The sequence below is a fragment of the Buteo buteo genome, chromosome 22 (assembly GCF_964188355.1).
Source record: "Buteo buteo chromosome 22, bButBut1.hap1.1, whole genome shotgun sequence".
NCBI lineage: Eukaryota > Metazoa > Chordata > Aves > Accipitriformes > Accipitridae > Buteo > Buteo buteo.
Window position 1 is genome coordinate 2494863 of NC_134192.1, and position 27221 is coordinate 2522083.

The 27221-nt window shown below is 43.9% G+C and overlaps 1 protein-coding gene across 1 annotated transcript in view; it reads left to right on the top strand.

The window, feature by feature from the left end:
• LOC142043234 (uncharacterized) overlaps nt 1–27221 on the top strand; it is a 28611-nt gene that overhangs the window by 76 nt on the left and 1314 nt on the right. The window contains 15 exon segments of the mRNA XM_075054140.1: nt 1–493; nt 1418–1457; nt 4469–4553; nt 6007–6113; nt 7193–7251; nt 8304–8414; nt 11044–11174; nt 11936–12060; nt 14139–14244; nt 15440–15638; nt 17651–17677; nt 20182–20239; nt 20807–20862; nt 22250–22448; nt 24428–24586. Coding sequence (XP_074910241.1) covers nt 1–493; nt 1418–1457; nt 4469–4553; nt 6007–6113; nt 7193–7251; nt 8304–8414; nt 11044–11174; nt 11936–12060; nt 14139–14244; nt 15440–15638; nt 17651–17677; nt 20182–20239; nt 20807–20862; nt 22250–22448; nt 24428–24586 — 1955 coding nt within the window.

Below are 27221 nucleotides of genomic sequence, written 5' to 3' on the forward strand. Positions count from 1 at the left end.
TTTTGTAACGGCGGAGCGGGCGGCGCTAAAGCCCGGCGGCGGCCTCCGCTCCCACGCCGGGGGGTCTCGCCCTCCTCCGCGCCTCCCTTTCCCCCCCTCCCCTCACGCCCCCCCCGCCCACCTCCCCGCCCGCGGGAGCCAAAGAAAGAGCAATGGCGGCGCGTTAGCCAGGCGTCCTCGGCGCGGCCCGGCGGCTGCGGACCTTCCCCGCCCAGCGCCGACCGCGGCGGATGCGCGCCTCGCCTCAGGGCCCGGCGGGAGCCTAGCGGGGCCCCGGCGGCCGCCTCCGCTTCTCCTCCTCCTCCTCCTCCTCCTGCTAAGGCCGCGGGGGAGGGCGGGCAGCTCGGGGCGCCCCGCTCCCCTCAGCCCCGCTCCCCTCAGCCCCGCGGGGCGGCGGCCATGGCCACCGAGCTGGAGCCGCCGGCGGCTGGCGCCGTGCCGGGCGCGGCTCCGCTGGAGGCGGAGGAGGACGAGGAGCACTGGCTCTACGGGGGTAGGTACCGCCGGCCGCGCTGCCAGGCCTCGCCCCCCGGGCCGGCGGTGGTTTTGGGGGGGGGGTGGGGGGGGGGAAGAGGGGAGAGGGGGGTCTGTGAGGCGATGGAAAGGAGCCGGCCGCCCCTGCGGCATCTCTGCCCCGACCCCGCCTTACGGGCCGCCCCCGGGCTGGGGGAGGAACGGGGGGGGGGGGGCTGTCCCCGCCAGCCCCCGGTGTGCGGGGCCCGGGCCGTGTCAGCCGCCGGCGCTGCCCGGCTCCCGGCGGGATGCGCTAGGGAGGGGGCGGCAGCTCCCCCAGGGCGGCTGCTGGGATTTTTTATTTCTTTTTTTGGGGGGGGAGGGTAGGCGGGTGATTGGCCTTTTACCGATAACACCGTGACGCGAAGAGGTTAACGTGATGCTTTGGTAGGATGTCAGTTTCCTGGTCATCCAGATCTTACTGACCTGATCGATGCAGGTGAACCCCTGGGCTGACAGGGGGCTGGTGTGCCTGTGTCTAGGAAAAAGTGTAGGACTTTATTTAAACGTCTTTGTCCTCCGCATAGACTTTCCAGCTGAATACTTTTATGTTTCTTCTTCCCTGGCATGTTAAAAGTCTATATAAAGACCTTCACAGCTGACTTCAGTTCCTTGTGTGATGTTTGCCTTTACTCCTTCTGCTCGGAGACTTTGGATACGTATTTTGAATTTTGGTCTGTGTCGGTGGTGTGAGACTTCACTTCTGCAGATAGGTTTTGTTTGGTGGTTTTGGGTTTTTTCTTAGTTGCTCAATTTCTAGTTGATCTGTGTTGAAAAGAGAACATTGGGGTTATAGTGCCTTGGCACTACTAGGTATTTCTGTAGCTGTGACGCATTTTGTGCTTAAATTTAGCGCTTGTTTTTCCTTTCACTTGAATAATTTTATTATTACTGGTTTTTGCAGATGACACCACTGGTAAGCAAGAAGATGGACCAATTTCTGGGTAAGTCCAGAGACTACTTATTTGTTATAACTATATGCTGCAAAGAAGATCAAGCCGTGTTAAGCATAGCTTCATGAATGCTTCAGACCAGTGCTGTTGCCAGAAGCAGCAGCCTATCCTTTTCCCATCCTGTGGGGTCATCCTCAGCTGCCAGGCTTGGGCTGGCACAGCATTTATGGATTCAGCAGGTGAACTGGATCAGTCAACTGATTTGACTTAAAACTAACTTTTAACCCCCTTTTTCCCCCTCCCTGATTAGTTTTAAATCAGATCTGTTTTCTGGTTTAATTCTTGGGGAAAAAAGGTGCCTAGAGGTTTGGTCTTTGTGCTGGCCTGGGATTGGTAAAACTGTGGCCTGTCCTGGAAGAGCTAAAAACTTTGAGCCTAGGTTAAAATCTTGACATGATCAAATCAACAAATTATATGAGATCTGTGAAGTATGTGTTTTGGGTAAGACTTTCAGATAAAAGCATTGGGGACAACTCAGTGTTCAGTTTTGCTTTCCATGTATGGAAAGTGTCATCTGTCCTTGATAGTAACTCCCCTCACTATATTTGTAGCAGTGTGTATTGCACCAGCAGAGTTTTCTCTCAGCAGAAATATTACCTGTTTGCCATTTTCAAATGTAACATGGTTTTCAGAAGACTTGATCTTCACTGGACTTCTGTGTGCTCAGCACCTTCAAAAGTTCAGTTTAATATTTATTGTCCTTTAAGGTCATTGTGAATTCAGCATCTGGAATTTCTGACATTGTTATGGATGCTGTCCTACTTCTGTAGTAAGTATCCTGTGCTTAGGGAATATGAAAACTTGTTCAAAAACAAGTTTTAGGCAGACTTGGTAAATTGTTACCCAAAACCATCAAATGTGCTTTGTGAGAAGGAACAACTTCTAGTTTAGATAGACATTTACTGCTAACTTGCATAAATCTGTTGTTCCTTGCCGTTTTCCTCTGAATGTAATTTTACTTTACAAGCAGGATTAAAAATCTGAATTTCCACCAACTGTCTCCAATAACCACAAGGTGCATGAAGGAAAAGTATTAGTGGTCATGCTAGCTCTCCCCCCCTCCCCTTTGTTTGGTTGGGGTTTTTTTTTTCCTTTTCTTTGTTGCACAATGAGAATCTTCCTAAACGATGAGTTGTGGGGTGTTTTAAGAAAAATGACTCTTTGTTTGCTATGTTGTTGACGGCTGCAGCTCCAGGGATACATTGCTGGCTTATCTGGAGTATTTGTCTCTACCCATGAAGCAGAAATCAGTGTAGTGCGGGATGCAGTATCCATTAACATTCCTTAGCCTAAAGGATGTATTAAATACCAGCAGTCTGTGCAGGATACTGTTATGCCCACAATGCACAGAGTTATGGTGACATTCTGGGGAAATTAAATAGTTGCGACATTTTTTTGCATGCAGATGATGGCTGTGGACCTGTCAGATTGTTCATTCCTGGGAAGCAAACAGGTTAGGGAAAGACTGTTACTTAGCAAATGTTTATTTGAACTCCGATTCATAAATTTTAATGCACACCCACGGATACTTCATGTGACTTGAAGCTGAAGGTAATACTTGTCACTCTTCCTTAATTCAGTCATCTTGGATTCTTAAGAAAATTCTGGGGTTGAGGTCAATGTTACAAGTTGCTTGGATTTGGCAAACAAAATGCAAAAGGTTTTGGAGCCATCTGTGAGATTTTCTCCAGTGGTATGTCTTTTGGTCCTTATGTAATAGCCTATGTCTGCATCTTTGAAATACTGTTAGAAGCTGATTTTCCCTTAGACATCTTGGCTACTTTTTATAACTTAAAAGTGTCTTCAGCTGTCACCTCAGGAACTTGGCAAAAATGGGACCTGTGCTTCCTTGGTTAGCTGCTGAACCTTCATCCCTTCTTTTTGATCTTGGCTTGATTGTTGAATTTCTTTGTATATGGGGCTTTTCTAATATGGGAGCTTCAGGAACTGCTCAAATTGTTCTTGTTCGTTTGTTCTTTTTTTATGCTCGGTAACTGCTTTCTGAGTTGCATTAGTGTGATCTTTTGGCTTACTTGTTTGGTGTTTCCTTTCCTGCCACCTCTGAAATGGCTTTAATCTGACCAGTGTTTGGATTCTGTTAGGTGTTACGTATGTTTCTTTTTGAAGATAATCTTGTGTATGTTTATTATCTGACATGAGGTTTTAGATTAGTAGCAACATTTCCACAAAGTACTGATGGAGAATTGGGTTTCCTGGACCTGGGCTATTCTAATTGTCTCTTTCAAAAAACCAGAATTATTTTGAAGTTCTACTAGGTTTTACCTATGACATTAGAGAAAATATTATCTCTCTTTGTATTTTAGTTTTGTAACACTTAGCATACTCTTCTCTAGCACATGTATACCAATTTGACTTTCTTGCTTGGCTAATGCAATAAACAATGTTACCATTTGTACAAACTCTTTAATTGGAGATAAATCTGAACCTGACTACTGTTGCATTAGAACTAATTTGTAATGAATGAGAAGATTGGATGGATAATTATCTGTCCTTTCTTCTTTGAATTTTAACTACTCATTAATATGTGAGCTATTTGTAGAAACACTGAAATCACTTCTTCCTTAATTTCTACGGGATAGATGCTTACTGAATATATGTATAATTATTAGCATCTTCAAGGACAAGGTGAAGTTTTGCTTGTTATGGTCTTATTCCTATCAGTTGTGATTGTGCCGAACCAAAGCTGAAAGCTCTTATGGCTGTCGCTTATATATTAGCTGTTGAGTGTGTTTGGCTAGGCAAGCCATGCTGTGTGTCAGGCACTCTTTGAAAGCACCAAACTGATTCTTCCCAACAAAAGCAAAGCCAAGCAAGGGTGATTAATTTTTTGTCGTATAGTTGAGCTAACTGCCAGCAGAATAAACACAGTATATGAATAAAGCCATTATATGAAAGTCACCTGGACGAATGCTTTAGAAATGTTTATAGGTGAACCTCTAGATTGGGCTTGTCCACTTTCTTTTATCTGTCACATTTACTAGACATGCAGAATCTTCTCATCCTTTGCAAGATGCTCCTCAGGAGAACCGGCCTGTCAGCAATGAAGACCGAGAGATGTCACAACATGTAAGTGTTCCACTGCAAATGGTAGACTTAGTTATTTTTGTGCTTCTCGGTACTCACGGATAAAAAGATGTAAGTGTAAAGATGCTGGTACTACCTAACATGTTACATTGGTACTGTAGGACTGTACTGATAGTCAATTCCCAATGCTAACTACAGCAACAGGCTTCTCTTCTCAGCCTACCTTGTGTAGTAGGTAGCGAACCCTGATCTAAGTATTGGAATAGGCTGCCCAGGAGGGAAGTGGTTGAGTCACCATCCCTTGAAGTATTCAAAAAGCGTGTAGACGGGGTGTTCCATAACATGGTTTAGTGGGCATGGATGATGGTTGGACTCGATGATCTTGAAGGTCTTTTCCAATCTAAATGATTCTATGATTCTATTGCTTATGCCCACTGAAGAGGCACATGAGGGCCTCTGATGCTGCAGTCTGGCAGGAAAAGCAGAACGTGGTGTTACCTCTAGCTCAGTGTTTAGTATGACTTCTTGAGGGTCAGTAAAATATGGGAAACACTGGGATAGAAAGCCCAAAGTGCTGGGAATCAGTTTTGATTCAGGCTCAGACCTCTTAGAATGTAATCTCATGGCTCAGTGCTGAAAGAGTAGGAAGAGGCTTGCTTCTCCACCCCCTCTTCCTCTAGTCTTTTTGATGGCTTTATTTTCTGGTACTGTGGTATGTCAAGAGGGCTCACGTAGAGTTCTGACAAACGCGAGTGCTGTGGAGAAGGAGAGAGGGTTAGGAACACCTTCCTCGTACTTTCTTGAGGTGGTAAGGTGTTAATTCAGCTTATGCATCTTGCAAAACTGCACTGCTGGATACCTGGAAGACTTCTTTGCTTTTGTGCCCCAGCAGTGGTGCTACACTGGAGTCAAATCGGCAGTTGTAAAGTTCTTACGTAAAGTTAAGTGACTTGGGGACTGATTGTGCTAAATAAGCCAAGCCAAGCTCCTCAGCAGCTTCCTACCACAAAAGTTGTGGTGAGAGAATATTTGCTTCAAGGTTCTTAGGTGAAGCCTGGTGAATGTATTTTGGTGTTTTTTATTTGTGATTGTATACTTTCATCATGGACCTGTGAAGGAGATGTGTCAGAAAAACCCTAGCTCTTTCAGAGAGAGTAGGGAAGAGGAACTGTGGGACATGATGAAATTCTTAGAACTGAGCTAAACCTTCCCCACCTTTGGAAATCTTACCCTGATTCTCAGGATCACTTCTTCAAAGGACCTAGCAGTTTCCTCGTAGGCACCTGTGCTGAAGGCTTGTTACTTCCATGTTTTTTTGCCTCCAGAGACAACTTTGTATAGCCTTGGAGTGCAGTAGAAAGTTATGTCTTTATATCAGAATCATTCTTTCTAATAGTCCTTCATCATAGAAGCTTTGTAAGATTTGGCTTACTGTCCCAGGGAATTTATCAGGTTTATGTATTAATGAGCTCCTGTGTGCTTTTATTGTTGCTAGGCCCTTCCAAGTGGTGAAGATGATGAAGATGACAGTGATAGTGACAGTGATGATGATGACGTGAAAGTTACTATTGGCAACATTAAAACAGGAGCACCATCGTACATGTATGTGTTGCTGATTATGGCGTTGATTTTTTTTGATCATGAGGTAGCTCTGGCACGTTGATAGGGATTGAAAATGGGGATGAGAGCTGATCTCTCTTCTGAGAGACATGGGAGTAATGGCTAGAACACCAAAATGGGATTAGAAACTGATGGGCAGCTCTGTCCTGCGATTGCTTGTTGGAGAATCCATCTATAAAATTGGAGCAATAATTCATGGATCTGCTGTTGGAAAAATTAATCAAATAATTACTGTGCTTCATTGGGCAAAATCAAAGGTGTGAAGTTACATTTAACTCCTCATCTGTGAAAACTTCAAGAACCAAAGTCTGTATTGATAAGAATTTGCATAAGCTGTGAATTTACTAATTTTCAGCTGTCTGATTTTTCATGATTCAGAAATGGTGAGGCTGGATTTGCAAATCAGGAAATTATGTCACTGACTCAAAATTCTACCTAATTTGCATTGAATAAAAATAATAAGACAGCATTTTTGCTTGCTGCTAGCAGCCTTCCTCTTAAGGAAATGACTTGCCTGTGCATTGCAGCATATTCTAATTTTTCCACTTTATGGATAATTTCCTTCTCTTGTTGTAGAGGTGGTTTCAGTCTGATGGATTACTCTGAATAGCAATGCTCCATCCGTTGTCTGCAAAATCTAGTGAGCTGCTATCCTTTTCAAAATCTGCTGCTTTCACCTTTCCTCATTCCGTGATCTCTGTGGAGCTCTGCTTTCCATGTTGTTCAGTTCCATTTAAATACTGAGTACGTTCCTGGGCAGAATGGTAACTACCACTCTTTGAAATAACCTTTCCTTTCATATTCAAGACAATCCTCTTGTATTCTGTTGTTGGTCAGTAAGTTTGTTTGCTGGGTTTCTGTAGGGTTAGAGAAACTTATGTGGCAGATGAACCGCACTTTTGAGGTGTTGAAACTTAGTACTAAAAATCATAGAGAGGCACAAATAAACCCAAGTGAAGTAAGCATCTTCTGAAGGGTGTCAGGGTTTGAATATATTTTGCATGAAAATCCTCACCAAGTAATTTGTTCAAATACCAATGTAGTGATTCTTTTTCATATAGGGGAACTCCTATGAATCTAAACTTAAAAACGGGTAGAGGCTATGGAGCATCTGCTTCAGGTATTGCTGTTATTTTTATCCTTCACCTTTTGCAGTATTTCACTTATCTGGCACTGACAGCTGGAGCAGCTGCGAGTCTTGGTCTCTGTTTGGAAGGATATAAAATTAGTGCATCTTATTTAAACTAGGATTAGTAAGTGCATTTCCTAAAGATAAGCACTCCTGGGACAGTCTGGGGTCCAGGGTGCAATGGAATGATTTGATTACCCATCACTGAACAAGTTGATTATAATTCTGTTTAAATTAGAAAAAAATACACATTGATTATTACTTTCATAGTAAAAAACCCAGAATATTTCTAAACTATATTGTTGCACTGGGGCCAAACTTTCTAAATTGCCTGGAGAAGAACTTAAACTCTGTGGTCAGTACACTGACCTACTTGCAGTGTAAGAAACAAACTCTGGTCTTGAGTATAAGCCATGCATATTTCTGCAGATGAAATTTTCCCCACCATTCAGTTTAGTTTATACTATGTATTGAGACTTGGATTCTGTCCTTCCTCATGTGTGAGACTGTCCTTTCATGGGCTTCATATACTTCCTTCCATTAATTTCTTTATGCAAATGACTTATCTTCTGATTGGGAAAATAAGAACAAATTCCCCTTGAAGATGCTGTACGCAACAGATTTTTGCTGACTCCAGTTGGTACACGGTCCACTTAAGACTGATCCTGAAAACATCTTGTGTTATGAGAAAATGTGTGTATCTTGGGAGGGAAAAATTACTGTTTTGCCTGGGGAGAAAAATAATTTTTTTTCATTTGGGGTAAATTTCATGCATGCTCTAAGAATTTACTCTGTCTGTAGTACCAATCTGGGTTGAATTTGCTTCTCTGCTGTTCAACTGCAAGTGCTGTATACCCTGGCTATTTATTTGTAGAGTGACAGAAGTAATTTTTATTAAGAAGTTGATTGTGGTTACCTACGTGCTATAAAGCCAACAATGAATTCACAGTAGTGCTTTATTTTTGACTGGAATAATTTGCTCAGCAAATTAGTGGATTAAAGGCATTGCATTAAAAGTAGTAACGGTTTCTTTCTCTCCAAAGCCAAGTTGCAGCCCAAAGGTATTGACTTGGATGCTGCAGGGAATATAAATGGATTGCCTGTTATAGAAGTGGATTTAGATTCATTTGAAGACAAACCGTGGAGGAAACCAGGTGGGGCCTCACAGTTTCTTGTGGTAAATATTTTTTGCAGTTTTAGTTCACTCTCTTTAATTTCACATGTAATTTCTGTCCATTTATTGCTGCCAGGCAACAGGAAAGTCAGAACAATGCTTATTGCTCAGCCTCTAATGCTTGTCTAGACAACCAGTGACATTTACCAATTGATCAAGCCATGCTTCTACCTAAAATTGGGTTGCATTTACTCTATTAATTTCAATTCCCTAAAGGGAGCAACTCCTTTTCTTTAATGTTCTATTTTATTAATTCCTTAGTTCCAGAAAATATTGTACTGATATCAATACAATAATGTTTGTTGGCCTTTAAGTCAATCGAGTAGGATCAAGATTTGGTTGTTGACAACATGTGGTCTCCTCTTCATGTGCAGCAGCTTGCTTATTCTGTCTCACCATGGCCAAGCTCAGAGTCATCCCCATGCACCCTCCTCATATGGGTCCTGGGCATGTCCACACTTCTGCAGGAAAGTACCACTTGCAGAGGGCAATGATGATGGGAATTACCACTTGAGTGCATGTCATGATAGGAAAGCCATCTTTTTGTGTTGAAATCTCCGGCTGCAAACAGTTGAATAAAAGGACGGAAAACGCTGGTTACTCTTACAAGAAAGGCTAGGATTTTTCTTTTAGAAAAGCTGCATTGCCTAATTCTTTACTGGATTCTGCCCCTAGGTGTGTAACTGTGAGTGAGCAGGTCCCCACTTATTTCTTCTGGACAGTATTATCTAGACTGTGTCCTGACAAATAGTACTTGCATAGCAGGTTTTAATATGCACGTGTTCTCTTTTGTCTTCCTGATTAGTATTAGGGAGATTTCTACTCGAAAGCCATTTTTGCACAACAGCTGTAGGATGCTGTGAATAAACTTCTGTTTTTCATCTGAATTTGATACAAAAGTAAACGAAGGAACCAAAGAGATCCAAATTTTTGTTGTGCTACTCTCACAAAATATGCTATGATGAAGCAAAAAATCCAGTTGCCTCTTCTCAGAAATAATTCTCCCTACCAGCCCCTGTACTTTATTTATCTTCCAGCAATACTACTATGCTAAGTAGCGCTTTTATAAGGTGGTCTGTGGTGTGGGTTTGGGATCTCTTGTCCACCTGAAATGAAGGGCATCAGAGTATGTAACAGTGCTGATAACTACATGGACGTGTCATGGTATCAAACCAGCACTAAAGCACTCTGTGATGAACAGTAGCTAGTACAGACATAACAGAAAATGTAGCCTTTCTTCTGCAGGGGATTTCCCATTGTTTGTGAAGTGAGAAAGAGGGGTTTGGGAAGAAAATAAGTTAGAAGGAAAACAATGAAGTTAAGTTCAGAGATGAAGCATAGAAATTGTTGTGGTCATCCTGACATCCCTGGACCAGAATGAAGCCAGCTAGCCTTAAAACAGTATTGAAGTACAAAGAGAGGAAAGATGTCCGCAGAGGTGTATGGCCTGTAAATTTATTTTAGATGGCAAGCAGCTTGTTACTCAACAACCTTTCAGGTTTATATCCTTTACGATTAATTGTTCAGCAAGTTGGTATCTCTTTGAGTGAGGGAGAGGAAGAAGAAATACGGTGTGGAAGAACTGATAGAGGGCTGAAATATAGGCTGATAAAATAGATATGCAAATGTCATGTTGCTGAGTCTGTGTTGGTGCAATTTGCATATTTGGGTGGTACAACAGGAAGAGCTGCCTACCTAGAAGATAAACTTAAACCTCACTATGTAGATCCAAGCTCAGCATGGTCACAGTGTTTTGCTTAGCTGTTACGTATCAGCTCCTTGTTTAAGAATTGGTCTGTCTAGGAATACCTTTGCGAGGGGGATGTTTGAGGGACACCTCAGCAGGGCTAGGAGATGCTTTGTAATGCTTCCTGTTGTGAGGTATGCCTTACAGAGTTAGTTGCAGCTCTGTCCCTCTGCATCTACGTTTTCTTGGCAAGCAGTTTGTGGCCACCTCTGTTATTCAGAAGTGCTCGTGCTGAATTGGCACATTTCACAGAAGACTGTTAAGTAAGGTAACAATCTTGGAAGGCTGTAGTTAGGATCGTGACTGAACTGTAATTACTTGTGTAGTCTGAGACATATCAATAAAAAACTTCCACTTTAGCCCTGTTTCACAAACTGGGTACGTCCTGGAATCTCTTCTCAAAACAGCAAAGGCAATGATGGTCAGGAGCAGAACGTGTTGGTTTAGCTCTGCCAAGAAAAAGGTTCTGTGGCACCATCCCATTTTTGTGGTTGTAGCTGGAACAGTCATTCCTGTGCTGTCCCCAGCACTTGGCTCATTTGGACAATTGCAAGAAACCAGTCTGAAAAAATCTGGTTGGTGAATAAGTGGTTGCAAGCATCTCTTTTAATAGCCTGCATATGTGCTGTATTTTATGTCCCAAATGGTCCCACTGCTATTCAGGCTGTAGTCCCCCTCCCACCGAAAGATGCCGCCATCTCCTCTGTGACACTCAGCGGCTTTCTGACAGAACGAAACTGAGATTAAGCTGTGCTCCCTAGAAGGTTTTTGTTTTCTTAACTCTTAATTTAAGCAGTTAAAGGACAATTAGAGAATGCAAGTCTGTTAGAATCCCTGTGTGAACTTCTGCTCCCTTTGTCAGGTGCTGATCTTTCTGATTACTTTAATTACGGATTCAATGAAGAAACATGGAAAGCTTATTGTGAAAAGCAGCGACGGCTTCAGCTTGGACTGGATCCTGCTCCTCCCATCAGCACTGAAAATAAGATCACAGTAGGTGACGTTACTCCTGGATATGGCTACAATAAAACTGTTTTTGTAATCACAGAGATGAGCGTGTAAGAGCAGAAGATACCTTAATACTTAACTGTTCTATGTTCCTTTCAGTGATGAGAAATACAAAAATATATCTTTAATGATTAAATCTCTCTGCTAAAAATCTTTATTGAATGAACAGTTTCAGCTGCCTGGCAGGTTTGGAGCACTACACTAGCAAGACTTGAGTGAATTTGCAGTTGACTTTGAGGGTACCCAGCTATAGGGGTGTCTGGCTGGAAGATCCTGTGGATGTGAGAGGTGTAGAGAGGGGAGCTGGGCATCCATGGCTGTTTTGCGTGTTGCTGTTGACTGTTGCAGTTGTGTGGCTGCCTTTTGTGCTTGGAGGCTGCTTTAGCCATCAGCTTTTGCAGAAGTCCATCAGGGGGCCAACCGGTGTTAATCAGAGCTTCAGCCAAAGAGTCAATACAGTAGGTATTACTATTTCCCATTTTGACTTAAGGACTACATGAAAAAGGATATGAGATTATTAAACTTGGGGACTTCTAATGGGGACAGTGGACAGCAGGCTGAGGCTGGAATAGCCAACTAGTTTACAGAAATGTCTGCCACCCTGACTGAAGAATAGGTTTGCTTGTTTGCAAGAGCCCTGTGATTGTTCCTCAGGGGAAAATTCTTTGCTGAGGGTTAATCTCTGATGCTACATTCAGTTGCAAGTAAGGGCATTAAACCTGTGTGTTATGTATTGCCTTCCATAGGTTCAGCAAGGAAGAACAGGCAATGCTGAAAAAGAAGTGGAAAACAACATCATCAAAACAGAATTCAAAACAGACTTCTTGGCTCTGGTGGGAGGGCGCATGAAGGCTGGGCCTCCTCCTAATAGGTAAGGGATGATGCAGACGTAAAGCCTGGGTGCACTGTGTTCTGCATGGGGGTGGCTGGGATCCACCTGGGCCATATCTGAATCTCCTCAAGCCTGAAACAGAAGAAGCTTTTGAACTTTATAGGAAGCTGCTGTGGTGACTCGTTAACTATTCTGTTCAGCAGTGCTCTCCTGAGGGTTGTGCAACCCCTACCTACCCATTTAGCTCTCCTTGGTGACATCCTCAGTATAGTACTGCACAGAGGGGGAAACCTATATCCCAGCTGAAGGGACACATCTCTGGGAGTAGAAAAAAAAAAGGCAAATACCTCAGCTTTGAGGGCTTACATTGCTGGCTGCTTGTGCTTACTTGGCTTATTCTTACTCCCACGATCTTAATCTTTGCCTCCTTAAGTGGAAGTGGATTACATGTTTGGCAGCTGATAAGAGGAGCTATTGGTTTCTGAATCTGTATGCTATGCTGCTTGATGCATGCTAATTAGTTATTTTTTCCAATGAGAGAGAGGATCCACAAAGCTGGATAAAGCAAAACAATTGAGTCATTTTGATTGGCAGCTTCTGCTGGGAAAACCACTTTGACCTTATGAGGTTGATGGGTTTTTATCAAAAGCTTCAGAAAAACAAAGCTATGTGAAACCAGAAGAGCCAGAGCTTTGGGATCTGGGTGTTTCTATTGCTTTATTCACATATCTTTTGCACACCTGGCTTGCAGAAATCAGTCTTGCATTCCAACTTTCCACTTTGTCTGAGAGAGAACCAACTATATGCTTCAAGTATAAGCTTTAAAGCTCTACTTAGTCTGTTTACACTTGGTGGCATTTCTGTCCCCCTTCATAGTGCCATCAGGTCAGTCAGATTTGTTTCCAGCTGTTATTCCTGTCTCCTGAGACTTTCAAAAATTTACACCACTGCAAAATAAGCTGATCCTATTGTAACTATACGGTACTTTTGTCCATTTTAACTTGAAGTGTGGTTTTGAAAGTATTGATACACGAGATTCTGTTCCTGCAGCAGAGCTTTTGGTCAGGACCAGAGTGAGTATCTTCATATACTGCAGCAGCATCAAAACCATGGGCTTAGCAATGAGTTGTTGGGTTTGGGGTTTTTTTGTTAAACAAAGATTTCAGTGAGAAAACTTTATCTCGACAACTAGCCAGCATTTTTATATCTACTTTGTCTAAATTTCCCACTGAGATAGAAATTTCTGCAGTCTAACTTGAAAAAGTGCTGATATTTTTCTGTCCTAACTGCAGGAAAATATGTCTGAGGCTATACTTACACAAATCAATTGTTGCATGAATATAGGATGAGGGATTCTTAAACTTCAGTTGTGGGTGCTTCTCTCTCTCACAAATCTTTACTTGTGATGACCTTAAAACAAGCTACTATAAAAATGTTCTTCCCCTAAAAGTGACCTGGGTATGGAGATAAAAGAACATGGAAAACTGTAGATTCTGTGACTGATTTCCACTGGTGCATAGACAGCACTGTTTCTTGGCTACATTAGTTTATTTTTTTTTCAAGGATCCAGCCTTGATTTCATTGAAGGCAGTAGCAAAACTTTTGACTTTAATAGAAACAGAGTAGGCTCCAAGGAAGTGGGCTAGAAAGTGTCTGAGAATCTGATTTGTAAATAACTTCAGTGGTATCAGCAACACTTGGAATATTGGACAGAAAGTAGGAAAAAATTGGGCTGATAACATTAAAGGCTTCTCCTGATAAATATTCTCCACTTTCTCTGAGCCTGATCTGGGAATGATTATTCAAATCTGGAGAGTGAGTAAAGGATTTCAGCTGTGAACCAGAGCCTGCAATCCATGCTATTACAGCCTTATGTGGTGATTCTTTGGATCTTGTTTCCAGATGTTCAGAGAGACGTAATTCACCCCTGCCAGCAGAGCTCAAATTGCTCAAAAGTGAAAAAGGACTACTTATCCACCTCTTGTCCAATTTGAGTGCTGCCTCTAGAGACTTTTCCCTGGTGGAAGAGAATGTATGAGAGAAGTCTGTCTAATAGTGGGGAAAACTGCTCCTTCTAATGTCTTTGAGCCTAAAAAGATGCATCTGCTTTGTACCAGGAAGCTGGGTGGAACAATTGATGTGATCGGTGGCCAGGCAGGCACAATTAGGAGAGTAGAAGGAAGACGTCGTGATAAGCATGCCTCTGAGGAAAACCCAATTCAGGTAAATGTTTTGCACCATCTTGACAAATTTCTGATTTTATTGCACTTCTAGTGAACCCCGAGCAACTGTCTGTGCATTCCTGACCTCCCATGTCACAGCCCCTCTACTGTCAGGTTAGAATCTCCAGTTCTGCGGTGGAGAACTTCTACCTGGGGCTTGTGTTTCTTTTTGCTTTGAAGTAATATTTAGTCTAAGTGTCATTAGATGCAGCCCACGCTTCAGACTTAGGGTGGGCCTGTGTTACTGGATCTTGTTCCTTACAGGAAATAAAAGCCTAGGGTTTAAAACTGGACTCAGTTCTGATCTTGCATGTCCAGTGTATGACCATAATGTTCTGGTTAGTTTCTAGGTAGGAAGGTGCTATGTGTAGGGTTTGAGGACCATCTGCTGAGAGCTCTTCTCTTCACCACATTCCTCCTACCAACCACTCCTAACTCATCAAAAAAAACCCAAATATGGAATCTTTCCTCTGCCTAGACACAGTTCCTGGTTTTGTTTTTACATGTGGTTTTGTGGTCTGTTTGTTTTTGTAGCAGTGAATTTTCCAAATTTTGCCAACAATGGCCCAAAAAAGAGTTTGCCAAAGAGAAAGAATTTGCTGAGAAATGGTTGTTGTTCCTCCCATTTACAGGCATTGATACCTGTATTTCCAGGTCATTCTGGTATCTCTGCATATTGATCATTCCTTCAGCCATAGTGGGTATGTGACCTGCTTTTGTCAGACAGATGTGAATCCAGTCTTCCTTTGACCTACGTGGGCACAATCTAGAGCAGAATTTGGCGTCTTGCTGCCCTTGGGAAGGATAAATTGGGTTAAATAAAATAAGGAAGCACTACTGTGTCACCCTCAAATATGACAGCTTTTAATCTGAAGCCTGTACCAGTGGCAGTTCCCATGAACAAAAGGTGTTCATAACACTGAAAATGTCTTGCACAATTGTGTATACAGCTAGAATCTAGTCTTGCTGCTGTTCTGCGTAAGAGAAGATATCTTACTAAGCATATTGATTTCTTTGATCAACCTTCCTTCCTCTCCAAAAGATGCTATCCCCTGGGTATAGCATAGCCTGGTCTTTCCAGGTATTGCAGTGCTTCCTATTTTGGTGATATGTTCCCTTTATGCCAGCACAGTGAAGTCCTAGCTGCAGGAGCAAAGAGATTAAAATGCTCTCTTCTCATTTCTCTGCCTTCTAAGGTCCTTGGAGACCATGGAAGTAAGCCACAACCCCCACAGCAGCCCCAGCAGCCATCACAGCCCCAACAGCCACCTCAGCAGCAGCCGTTTGCACCACCAGCAGGCCCACCGCCTCCCCCGCTCGCTGGGCCACCTCCGCCACACTTCCTCCACCCTCCTCCACCAGTTACTTCTGTTCCACCTCCCCTGCATCCTCCAGGTACGTGTTCACACAGCGATATATGGCAGTCGGAAGCTGCAAGTTAGGGCATCCCAGGCTTGGAGCAAACCAAAGGTTTAATCGTTAAATGCTATGGGACAGTTGAGCAATCGGGTAACAGGTCCTTAGACCTGGCCAATCTTTGTTCAGTGTCTCCATCAGCCTATTTAACACTTGCCCTTGAATACTTGAAAAATGGCAGCTGTTCCTTGAAAAAAACTCTAGGCTTTGTTTCTGTGAGAGAGCCTTTGGGTGCTACCGATCCATTTGCTTTATTGATAAACGTAAAGAAATGGGTTCCTTTTTATCTGTGGAGGAAGCTAAGAACATAGGAATTGCTATCCTGTGTCAGATCAGCAGCAGGCTGTTTAGCTCAGGATCCTGTCTGGCTATGACCAATTCCAGATGTTTCAAGGGTGATGCTGGAATTGGCAATTCTGCAACAGCAGCTCTAACAAACAACTTTCCTCCTAATCCAGGTCAGTTCTTGGTTGGTTTGTGCCTTGAAATAACAAGATTTGTATCTTTCTGTGTTTGTTTCTGTGCATTTTATTATACTGATTGCCACTGCAGGATGATTCTTGCTGCTCCTAGAAGACTCTAGTGTCCAGTGCAGACATTAGAGCAATGCTTCATTTTGAAAGCAAAATATAAATAATATAAATGAGATCATTACCATGGGTTTCTAGCCTGTTGGGTGTGGTTGGTCCTCAGCATTGGCAAGTTTGTGTGCTCTTACCAATAACCAGATGGGTTTGTATTGTGCTAAGAGCACTTGGCACTTGAGGAGATGCTGTCAAGATAAGTCCTGTGTCTGTGGGAATGCCCTTTGCCCCTGCAGTTACAGACTGAGTCCTGAAACCTATTGAGACATCAGAGGTAAAATTTCTAATTTTTTTCTACTTTGTTGTCTTGAGCACCATGTTACAGAACAGTCTCTTCTCTTCTGTGCATGTAATAACTCAGTTTCCACAAGGTTTCTTAATGCATCTGCAACATGAAGGCCAGTAGTACTCTTTCTGGGCACCAGGCAAAATAGGGCAACACTGGTGGAGAGAACAAAGAACTTTGCAACTGAAAAGACCAAATACTGCACACTCATGCGGCCTTTCCCAGGTGGCATAGGGTCGTTTTAATGTTGACCCTTTCCAGTGCAAGTTTACAGACATACTGGCCATGGCCTAAGACACACGTTTCTGTCTTCACTTCCTACTAAGTCTGCGCATCTTCTGATCCAACATGAGTTTTGTCTGTGCCCCTGTTGCTTTGGGCTCGAATAGTGCATTGAGGTTGATGCGAAGGCCACACTCTGGGCTTTCCCTGGTCCTGTAGGCAGCAGCCAGACTCTGAGAAGTCACCAGGAGCATGTCATGCAGTAACTCCTATATTTTGCACTGGCTCCAGATGCAGAAGATACAAAATAAAAAATATAGTCAAGGTTTTTAATCTGAGGGGGATTATTACTGCAGTACTCGCTGGTGGACCATGGTAGCTTTTCCTACTGCCTTTCATTAAAATGATTGGCAAAATCAAGATAAATTGTTCACTCGTTCTTTTGGTTGTGGACTAGGTTGTCTGATTTCACCATGCAGTTATGATTTACATTTTTTTTTTAAATGTTTTTGAAAGTTTTTTGAAAAAACCAACCAACAACAAACAAGCAAAAGGGCACACTGGCATCTGCAGCAGGTTCTCCTCTCCAGCTTCTTCAGTTGTTCTGAAGTCCAGATCAATTGTTCATGTGTTGACACTTGGAAAAAGGAATTCTCCGGTGTGAGAGAGCAGCAACATTTAAAATTATAATACAATAAAGGTAGAGAGATCATCATTTGGGAAAATTATATAGTTTGTAGGGTAGTTACTGCTTAATAGCACCAGTTTTTCTGCTGGTCTGTTTGTGCAAATATGTGGAATTTATTCACAGGTGTGCTTTCAGGTTTAGCTTGAGGTACAGAGATGACATGCTTTACCTGTTGTCCTCACTTGTTTTGCTTGCTTGTTTATTTCTGTAGGTCTGCCACCACCCGGTCCTATTCCAGGTAGGTGTTAACTTGCTCTTAATAACAGCGGTGATTCTGAACACAGATGGCCCTATCTGAGCATTTGGGTACATGAGATAGGATGACACCAAGACCCATTTTAGAGCACAGTTAATCTAAGGCTAATAAACTCCAATGCAGGGTTGAACTCCAGCTGCTTATCTTATATTCTGGACCTAAATAATAATCTGTAGGGCTTCTTAATACTATCTTGTTTTGTCTCTGAAGACCAATCTAGAAAGTGGAGAACTTCAGATGGCAGAAGCCAATTAGATTTGAAATGGTTTAGTTCTTGTTATGGCATTTGCACAGCAGAAGTCTGAGTGACAAATCGGTGCTTTGTATAGGAATTTGGAGTGTGAGAATGAGCAGAACAAATGCCATTTCCTTCAGAAGCCTTTGCTCCCTGGTGTGCAGTAGAGATGGTGAATGCTAATAAAGAAATATAACAACCAATCTTGTGCATAAGTTAAGAACCCCACTAATTCAGAGCTACTATAGAACTGAGTTTCCTCTAGCTGAAAATTTTTTTTCTACTGGAAATTTTGCCTAGTTCAGGGAAAACAAATTTAGCTGTTTCTGTAGCAGACCATTTGGAGCGATAGTTCTGACTGGATGCTGTACATCTGAAAATCCAAGGCCAATGGTGACCATGTACATGTAGTCAGGCCACTGCCTTTGTGTTGTACTGTATACTTGATTCATGTACTTGCAAAAGGTCTGCACCCAAAGCACTTTGGGCTTGATGTACTTGTCCTCACTATGCGTCAGACATGTTGGACTTGATTCACAGCTTTTGTGTCCATGCTTTTGTATTCATACTCTGCCCTGGGCTTCCCAAATGGAAATATGGAAAACCTACACTAGCTGGGCTGTTCCTCAGACCAAGAAAATTCCTGTGTTTGTTAAAATGTTGCTTTTCATGCTCCTCTCAATGTACAATAATATTGCAGAGCTGGGTTTTGTTGTTGTACTAGAAGGAACCCCCTCGTAGTAAGCTTGGATTTAGAACTATATCGTAGTGAAACTGGATGCAAACTGGTCTTGATTGTAGACATTGCAGTGCCCAGTTGCTAGTCAAGTGCGTTTAGATTAAAGTTGTTTGGGAGGAGCAAGGTGGACGAAATGACCAAGCTGTTGCAAAGAACTTCCACTTCAGGTAACTGGGTTGAAAAGGGAGATGAAGGAGAATACATGTTAATTATGATAATGATGGTGATCCACCACCATTAGAGTTAGGTGTTTATAACAGTAGTGCTTTGAAGTACTTGCTCTTCGTGAGCAGGTGTGATTGAAATGCTCTAGGCATTGCATTTTATTGGAAGATCTTAGGAAAAGGAGGGGGGAAAAAAAAAAAGCATCCGAGACATGTCCCCCAACTTGTTTGCAGCTTACATCTCCACTAGCTGAGCTGGAGACTTCAGGCTACCTCTTTTTGCAGTGAGATGCTTCTAGGGAGAAGTTCTCCTGACCCATTTTAGGTGTTTACAGTAAGAGGTGATGAATTGTCCCACGGTTCCACTGACTATGCTGGCTCAATCTCGATTGACTTGAAAAGGAACCTGGAGCTGCTAGCTTCAATGTAAATGACTGCAGTTAGATGACTCCTATCCTTTGTATCAATACAGTTTGCTTCTTTTTTTGTTTGTTTGTTTAATGATAAACAGGAATTTTTATGCAAAGTTAAGCCAATGGGTGGTTAGTCTGTTCTTGTTGGCATTGGTAACTGCCTATAGAAGTAATGGTTGCTTATAGTTATGGATACAAGTTTAAGAAGTTCCCTGTAGGAGCAGTCAGCACGTCCTTCTCGTGTTCAGATTGGTCAAGGCTGAGAACTTTGGCTTCCAAGGCTTATATCACTTCTGGAAGTGGCCTTCATAAAATTCTGCTTAATTCTGCTTTCTTGAAGATAGCTGCCTTGTGGTTTTGTATAATAACTCTTCATGTGTTGGACATCGGGCCCATTTTTCAAGTGTCAGACCTTTCAGACAACTCTCTGCATTGTTGGTGCTATGTCTTCTCATGGTTTTTAAGTGTATATGTGCTCAGAAAATTGGCTTTCTTTAAAAACAAACAAAAACAGGTGAATTGTATGTTACATACTTTGAAAGAGGCAAAGTTACTCATTTTAATCAAGGAGCAGTAAAACCTTTGCTGTAGTTGCAACATGTCTGCATCCCAAGAACCAGACTTTTCTGTCTTCCACAGGACTGTAAGGGTTAATGTTTACTCTTTAATGAATCTTATGTTTAAGATGAATAAGCCAAAATAGAAGGTAGTTCTTCCTTTATTTTTCTTTCCATGGCCCTACAGAACTAACATAGCTGTAGGGTTTTAATTGTGGTGGGAGATGCAACCCTGAAGGAAAATGATTCCATTTCAAACAGGGCCTTGTTTAGAGTAAAAAGATGCTTTAACTGCTTTTAACTGTAAACAGCAATGAAGTCTTGTTGCCTCATGGCAAGCTGTGAGATCTTTGTGATGACTTATGCTTCTTTGTCTAGGGTTGTTCCCGCCTCCTCTGGCACCACCACCAGCTCTCCTCATTCCAACCTTGGATGGGTAAGACCACACCTGGGCTGAGGCATCAGTACAGCTCCTCTGTAGTGAGGAAGGGTGGAGGATAGGTCTAAAACCAGTGCTGGTAATTCTTAGTCTGGTCTTGGATTGGGGGGGGGGGGATGAGAGCAGAGTCCATAGGGAATCCTCTGTGCATTTACCATGATTTGTCATATTCATGACGCAGGAAGGAGTCAATAAAATCTTGGCATGTGCTTAGGTCTAGTGCAGAGTACTTGATGGTGCTCCAGATGTTTTCTATAAAGATTGTCCAGGTGCTTTCTAAGCACTGGTTATTTCCCAGGAAGCCTGCCTGATTTACAGAGGGGAGGGGTAAAGCAGGGCAAGCAATTGAGTTACAGCAGTTTCAGAAGCTGTGGCAAAGCAACTGCACCTGTATGCATTTCTGATAGTTTGCAGTGCAAAGTGAAAGGGATTCCCTGAAACCATGGGTTTCCCATGAGGATGTTCCACAGACCTTCAGAAAAAATGGGGTAAACTTGCAGCACAGACATACCTGCAAGGGGTCACTGGAGTTAGTAACTTGCATCCTTTTCTCTCTCTCCAAAGCCAGCCAGCCAGCTACAATAACAGGCAGCCTCCTCCATTTGGCTACAACTCTGCAGGTGAGCACTGAAGATAACAAACGATCAGACTGCTTATATCTCCATTCTCTGGTATTGGGTAGTTTATGCTTTTCTTAAGCTGATGGACATGATGCTTGCTTCAACTTCATGGTCTTGCTTGTGCCTCAAACTATCCCAGTCACTAGGCACACATGCTGAGTTCGACTACATCATAAGGTGTTTGGAAAGCTGAATGTTTTGCAGCAATGGTGAATGCAATTTTGTAGTTGAGCACTAAGCCACAGATGACCGTTTTCAATGCAGATACCCAGCAACAGAGAAGCTTCTCCCATGTGCCTCAGCAACGTGTTCTTGTCCTTGTTTGCACACATACTTGCTCATGCTCACTCACACCCTCCCTTTTCCCCCACCCTCAGCTTCACATCTCCCTGAGCTTTTGAATGCCCTCCTCCCCCACTTTATCATCTTCCTTGCCTACAGGCACGTGCAGGCATCTGTCTCCTTTTGTTTTGTAATGGAAGAGGCAGTGCCAGAATTTCAGCAAATTTCCTTCCCTGTTGTAGCCCTGCCAGCAACATCCGTGTCCTTTCCCATTTTCTGAGTGACCAGCACTTGGAGTGGCACCTCCTCGCTATGCTGAGCAGGCAGAATCGCTGGCAGCACCACGCCGTCTCCTCTGCAGGAGATGGTTGGAGGAGTGGGCAGCGTGAGGCCTTCCTGAGGAACAGGAGCCTCAAGTGCTGTCATATGTGCAGCATTTCAGCAGCTGGTACCGCCTGGGGATATGACCTCGCTGGCCCAGCTGAGCAGGCCCCAGCAGGCCAGTGTCTGTATGGGGATGTGCTGGTGGCTCTGGGCTCATCAGGTGGCATCCTTCATTAACAGCTGGTGCCCCCAGCCCTCCCCAGCTGCCACCTTAGGTGAAAAGGTACCTGGTGAGAAGTGAGACCTTGTAAGGGTGGCCAAGAGCCCAGGGCTAACTAAACACAGCTGGCTCAGCAGCAGGAGAGGGCTGCCTCAGTGATGCAGGCACCTTTGACCTCTAAGCCAGGGTGTCTGGGAGGGATGGATTGAAACTTTTCTCAGTGGAGACCTTATAGCATGCCCTATATAGCAGGACCTATAGAGAGCAAGAGCTGGGGGAGTGCACAGCCCTTGCAGTAATGTGCTGTGTGAGGGGCTAGGGAGATTTTGCAGTGACGTCTGTAAATATGTGGTCTTGCTTGCGTCTTCCTCAGGGAAAAGGTGTTGACATGTTCTTAGCAAACTGCTGGCAGTAAAATGGGAGAGTGAGGACAGGAGGGAGCTGGGCCATTGCCTCCTTGGATTCAGCTGTACCTCCAAAGGGTATCTTTGGGAAGGGAGGGACAGGGAGGATGCTGTTAATGCTTCAGATGAACAAGGATTCTTCGCTCTCTCGCTGCAGATTCAGGTTTCATCAGCTACCCACCCATCTCCACGTCCCACACGCCCTGGGTGACGACGGTGGACAAAGGCACAAGCAGTTCCAGCAGCAGCCATTGGGAGTACTCAGGCTCGAGGCGTGAGAGGGAGCGGGAGCGTGAGCGGGAAAGGGAAAGGGAGAGAGACAGAGACCGCACTCCGACCACTAGTGAATACAACAAGTGAGTGCTCTTTTTCGGCAGCTTCTGCTCACAGCTACCCAGTAGGAAGCTCTGGCCTTGCCCTGGAGCGCAAGAAGGTGTTTGGTCAAGGGCTGGGATTGTAGATTTATACCAGTTTAATTTTCTGCAATGTCTGGGGAAGAGATACTTTGGATCAATAACTAGAGGACAAACTAGAAGCCAATGTCACTGGCTGATTCCCTGTGTCTGTTTTTTTTGTTTAAATCCAGTAGAACCAGTTACACTTGCTCTCCCACCTGTAATGTGAGGCCAGTAGATGAAATAGCCCCTCTCTGTTTACTAGGTATTTCATGGCTCAGTGTGAAACATTGGCCATAGAAGCTGCTGCTTCTTGTCTTCTAAATGCAACTGTCAGATCAAAGGAAAAACCACCCATGCTTTGCTCAGCTCTCCTATAGAGGCTTTCAGGGCAAGGAGTGCCGTTCACCAGGAGTCAGCCATGAAATGTAAATCCTTAACCAGGCGTTTCTGGGAGCAGTGCTGGAGACAACCACCTTGGTGGAAACTGATGTGATCTCAGGTGACAGCAGCGCTGGGAGCACTTGGGAAAGGAGGCTTTCAGCCTCCCAGTGTTAATCTAGAGAGCTAAAGTGAAGGCTATGCTGCAAAGACTCTTTCTAAACCCATCACTTTTTTGTTCTGTCACAGGCAGCGTCAGTGTTTTGCAGGCATCAGGGTCAGAAATACCAATAGTCATTCAAAACATGATCAGAATGCGCATTCCCAACAGAGGGGTGCTGCCTGCCGGGGAACTTCCCCTCCCAGGGGGTGAGCAAACAGGACAACATTTTCCTAACCTTCCCCCCCCACCCACCCCTTTTTTTTTTCCTTACAAGATTGTGGGCACTGTGGGTGGAAGGAGGAGGAACAGAACAGAAGACAAACTTGCTACAGTTTGAAGAGCTCAGACTCCCACACTTCCTGAGCAGGTTCATGCTGCAGCCAAGTCCTGTGATCAGCACTCCTGTGCACACTGTTAGCATTTCTGGGTGCTTTGGAGCATGCTGACCTCTAAGATCGTGCTTGCCAAAGCAGGGCAAGTAGCTGTGCTCAGTGGAGTCCTTTGGAGCACTCCCAGACAATTGATACTGGACATTTGTTTGTCTAGCTTGTGAGTGTTAGGATGATGTTTCAGACTTCCTTTCTCTGAGCCTGAATATTGTTTCCCACAGTGGGACTTGTTAACCCTTTAGATTTTTGGCTTTCAGAAGTTGAATAGGGACTATGAGATGTAGAGGGGAGTGTGGGATGTATCTGAATTTGGGGTACATCGTGCCCACTCCTGTATGTGGATTGAACGAGCTACCTTGAGCAGATAGTTAGGTATAGGCGGAAAGACCATGTCAGCTGTACTCGCAATTTGAGTCTTTGAACTCGTGAGGAAGCAAATTGTCCCTTAGTCTAACTCACACAAAAGAATTACAGGTTTTCTGGGACAGTAGTGTTGTGAGGTAAAATCCAGCACCAGAGGAGACAGAATGATGAGAGGAGCACGTTTCTGTTGGTTTTGAGCAAGGTAGCTGGATGTCCTGGACATATGCCAGAAGGATTGTGAGGGCAAAAGCCCTGAGACATTGGCCACGTGCCTGGTGCTAAGGTAGTCCTTTGGCAAATCCAGAGAACAAATTTTGTAAACTCTTTGCATTGAGAGGGTAGGAAAAAGCCATGATATTCAATTGTTTGGGCTTACGAGCGATGTAATAGGCAAATGGAGAAAGTTATTTCACTGTGGTTAGAAACTGGGATTGCGTTGCAGCTTGGGTTCAATAAGCAGCAGCAATTTATTGTTACAGGTTGTTTTTCAGGAGCGTCGTGAATAACTCAGCCTGTTGGTAGAGTAAGAGGTGACAGATTTTGCTGGTGAGGATGGGGTTCTACAGTCCTGTAAACATAGCTCCTGACTTTCAGGTCCACGAGTGGTGCGTTCCTCTGCCTCACTTCTCCTTTTTCTTCTTAAGTGATGATGAACGATACCGCTACTACAGCCGAGAGCGCAGCTACGACTTTGAGCGTGACTACCGCCGGAGTCGAGATCGCAGCAGGGAGCGAGAGGATCGACACCGAGAGCGCAGGCACAGAGACAAAGAGGAGAGCAGCAAGCATAAGTCTTCAAGACGGTAAGAGCTGTCTAGGGTTGAACTGGGCTGTTGGTGGGAACACACCTTAGCTGTAGACAAGAAGCTTGATGTTCTTAGAGTGAACTGTCACCCTGGGTCATACTGGCTTCCTGTGACCTGCTTGCTGATGTCCTGAGATGTGGCGCCCAGGCAGAGAAAGTGCTCTCGGGCATGTACCTGGGCAGGAGACAAAACTATCTGTAATAGGGAGAGGAGCCCTTGGTGTTTGTAAGTTCTCCGTAAGGCAGCTGGCAGGATGTCGAGTCACTGCCAACAAAATTGCAGCTCTGATTGACCAAGGAGAGGTTAACCTGTGCTAAACATCACGTCAGAACAGCATAGCTCCCACTGCTAAGAAGGTACACACAAAGTAAAATGCAAAACCCTAACAGAAGCATCAGCTTTCAGTATTATGTGTTCTTGTGCAGAAGAGAGGAGCTCTCTTCAGCCTGTAATCTGAAATTTCCTTTTGGAGCAGGAGGCTGAGCACTGCTTGATGGGAGCTCTGTGCCCACTGCTTCTGATAGTGAGGTTGATGATGATCTGGACAAAGGTGAAACTTTTGGAGCAGAGCAGGATGTCCTAAAATCCCAGGTTTTCTGGAGAAAATGTATTTGCTACAGATGATCTTCCTATGAGAGCATTCTTCTAGCGAAGTAACAGGTCTGGTCTCTGGTCTGAGGCAGTACCCAGTTGCTGTGTGAGTTTGCATCCTGGTAATGATGAGCAGACTTGCTCTTTTTGGTTTTTTGGTCCTTCATCTTAGTTCCTTCTTTTAGATAATTCATGTCAGCTCTCTAGGTAATTGCCCTTATTTTGAAATTGGTATCAGAAAAACTCCTACATAGTGACTGGAGGTAAAAGGCTGTTCTCATCCTTAAGGAGATGAATAAGTTTTCAAGCAAGGACTGATTGCTGAAGGGTTGGAAACAAAGTGATGGGAAGAAAGGCCAGGACCATAATCAAAATTGAATGCAAAGCAAATGGAAGTTGAGCTGATACCAGACTAAGAAGCCAATAGCTTTAAGGATTATTACTCAGCTTCCTCTACTCAGAACTGAAATCTAGTGTTAGATCCCTGACTGCATGAACAGGATGGAATTCACCAAAGTGGTGTCAGAATCTGCTTGAGAGCTCGATTCACAGAACTGGGCTACTGCACGAGGTGGGAATGAGCTGACTTTTCCTCTGCTCCTTAAACCACACACAGGTGCTCTCTGTCTTGCTCAGAGTGGTAGGATGGGAAGTATTTGTTAACAAAAGCAAGTGGAGGAATACTTTTTGTGTAAGGCCACTTTGAGTGCATATCAGAATCCCTGCTTGAGGCACTTTGAGATTTGAGCCTGTTTAAGGCATTTGCAGGAAGATGAAAGGGTTTTGTTGTAGTTTCCAGTTTACTGCAAATTGTCCAGTCTGAAGGAAATCACTGACGCTTGTTTAAATATTAAAGGACAGTCGCATTGTTCAAGCATAACCCACTGCCACTGTCCACAAGGTGGCTGAAGAAGTGTTGAGGAGAGGCAGCAGCCTTTTTTTTTTTCCCTTTGGTTTTGGGTTTTGGGGGGTTTTGACTGGTTTTTTGGTTTTGTTTTTTTGTTTTTTTCATTTTAATGACTGTGAAACCATTTATTAAACAAGTCAGAAAATTACTTGAAGCCAGGAGCTTTTCAGCCAGAGCTTCGGTGGTTCAGCCAGTTAGGTGTCTCTGCTGCTAAACTGGTATTCCAGCTGTGGTAGGAATTTGTCTCTACACATTACTCTGTTCCCACTCGTGGACCTGTGTGTCCGTACTGTGTGACCATACGTCTTCCTGTGATAAATTTAATCTGCTTTTTTCCGTACTCTGTGCTGTGTTTTAATTCCGCCACCTTCACACCATGGTCAGCAGCTCACTTGATTTTCAGCCTGTGAGGAGAAATAATTGCATGTTTGAGAAGACTCAGAAAATCTTTTCCCAGGAGGGGCCGAGAACCAGAGTGGGCAAAACCAGAGCTCCCACCTTCCCACTTTCCCAGATGGGAGACAGAGGCTGAGCCCGGTGCGGGGGGGTTGTGTCCAGCACGCGGTGCGGCTGGCTGTGGTCGGTGGTGCAGGGCTCAGAGGCATGCACAACCTCATCAAAGTTCATTCCGGCTGGGATTTCTCTCACGTCACAGGAATCCTGCATGAATGTCCACAGCTATCCAGCTGTGTCCGGAAGACAATTCTGGGTGAGGAGATAGAGGAGTTTTAAACCACAAAGCTAGTGAAGTGCCAGGTCATTTATGTGTAAGCAGAAGTAGAAACAGGACCTGCCTCCCATTAGGAAACCCACGTTTCTCTAGCTATGTTGATCCCTTTCTTGCCTCTAGTCCAGGGATTTCCCCAAGATGCTCAGAGGAGTGCGTGTCAAACATCTCTCAGATTTAGGACGCTTCCTTCTCTCAGCAGCCTCAGTGCTTCACATTGAAGCTCGAGATGCATCAAAATCATTAGAGCTCCCTTAGGAGTGGGAAGGACACAGAGATGTTGCTTATAAAAACTATCTGAAAATTATTCTGACAGCAGTCTGCGTAGAATGCTGCCTGCCTAGGCTGTGTGCTGATGCAGCGTGTGGTGTAAAGCAACCACCTCCAGCGGCTTGCATAACCTGCCC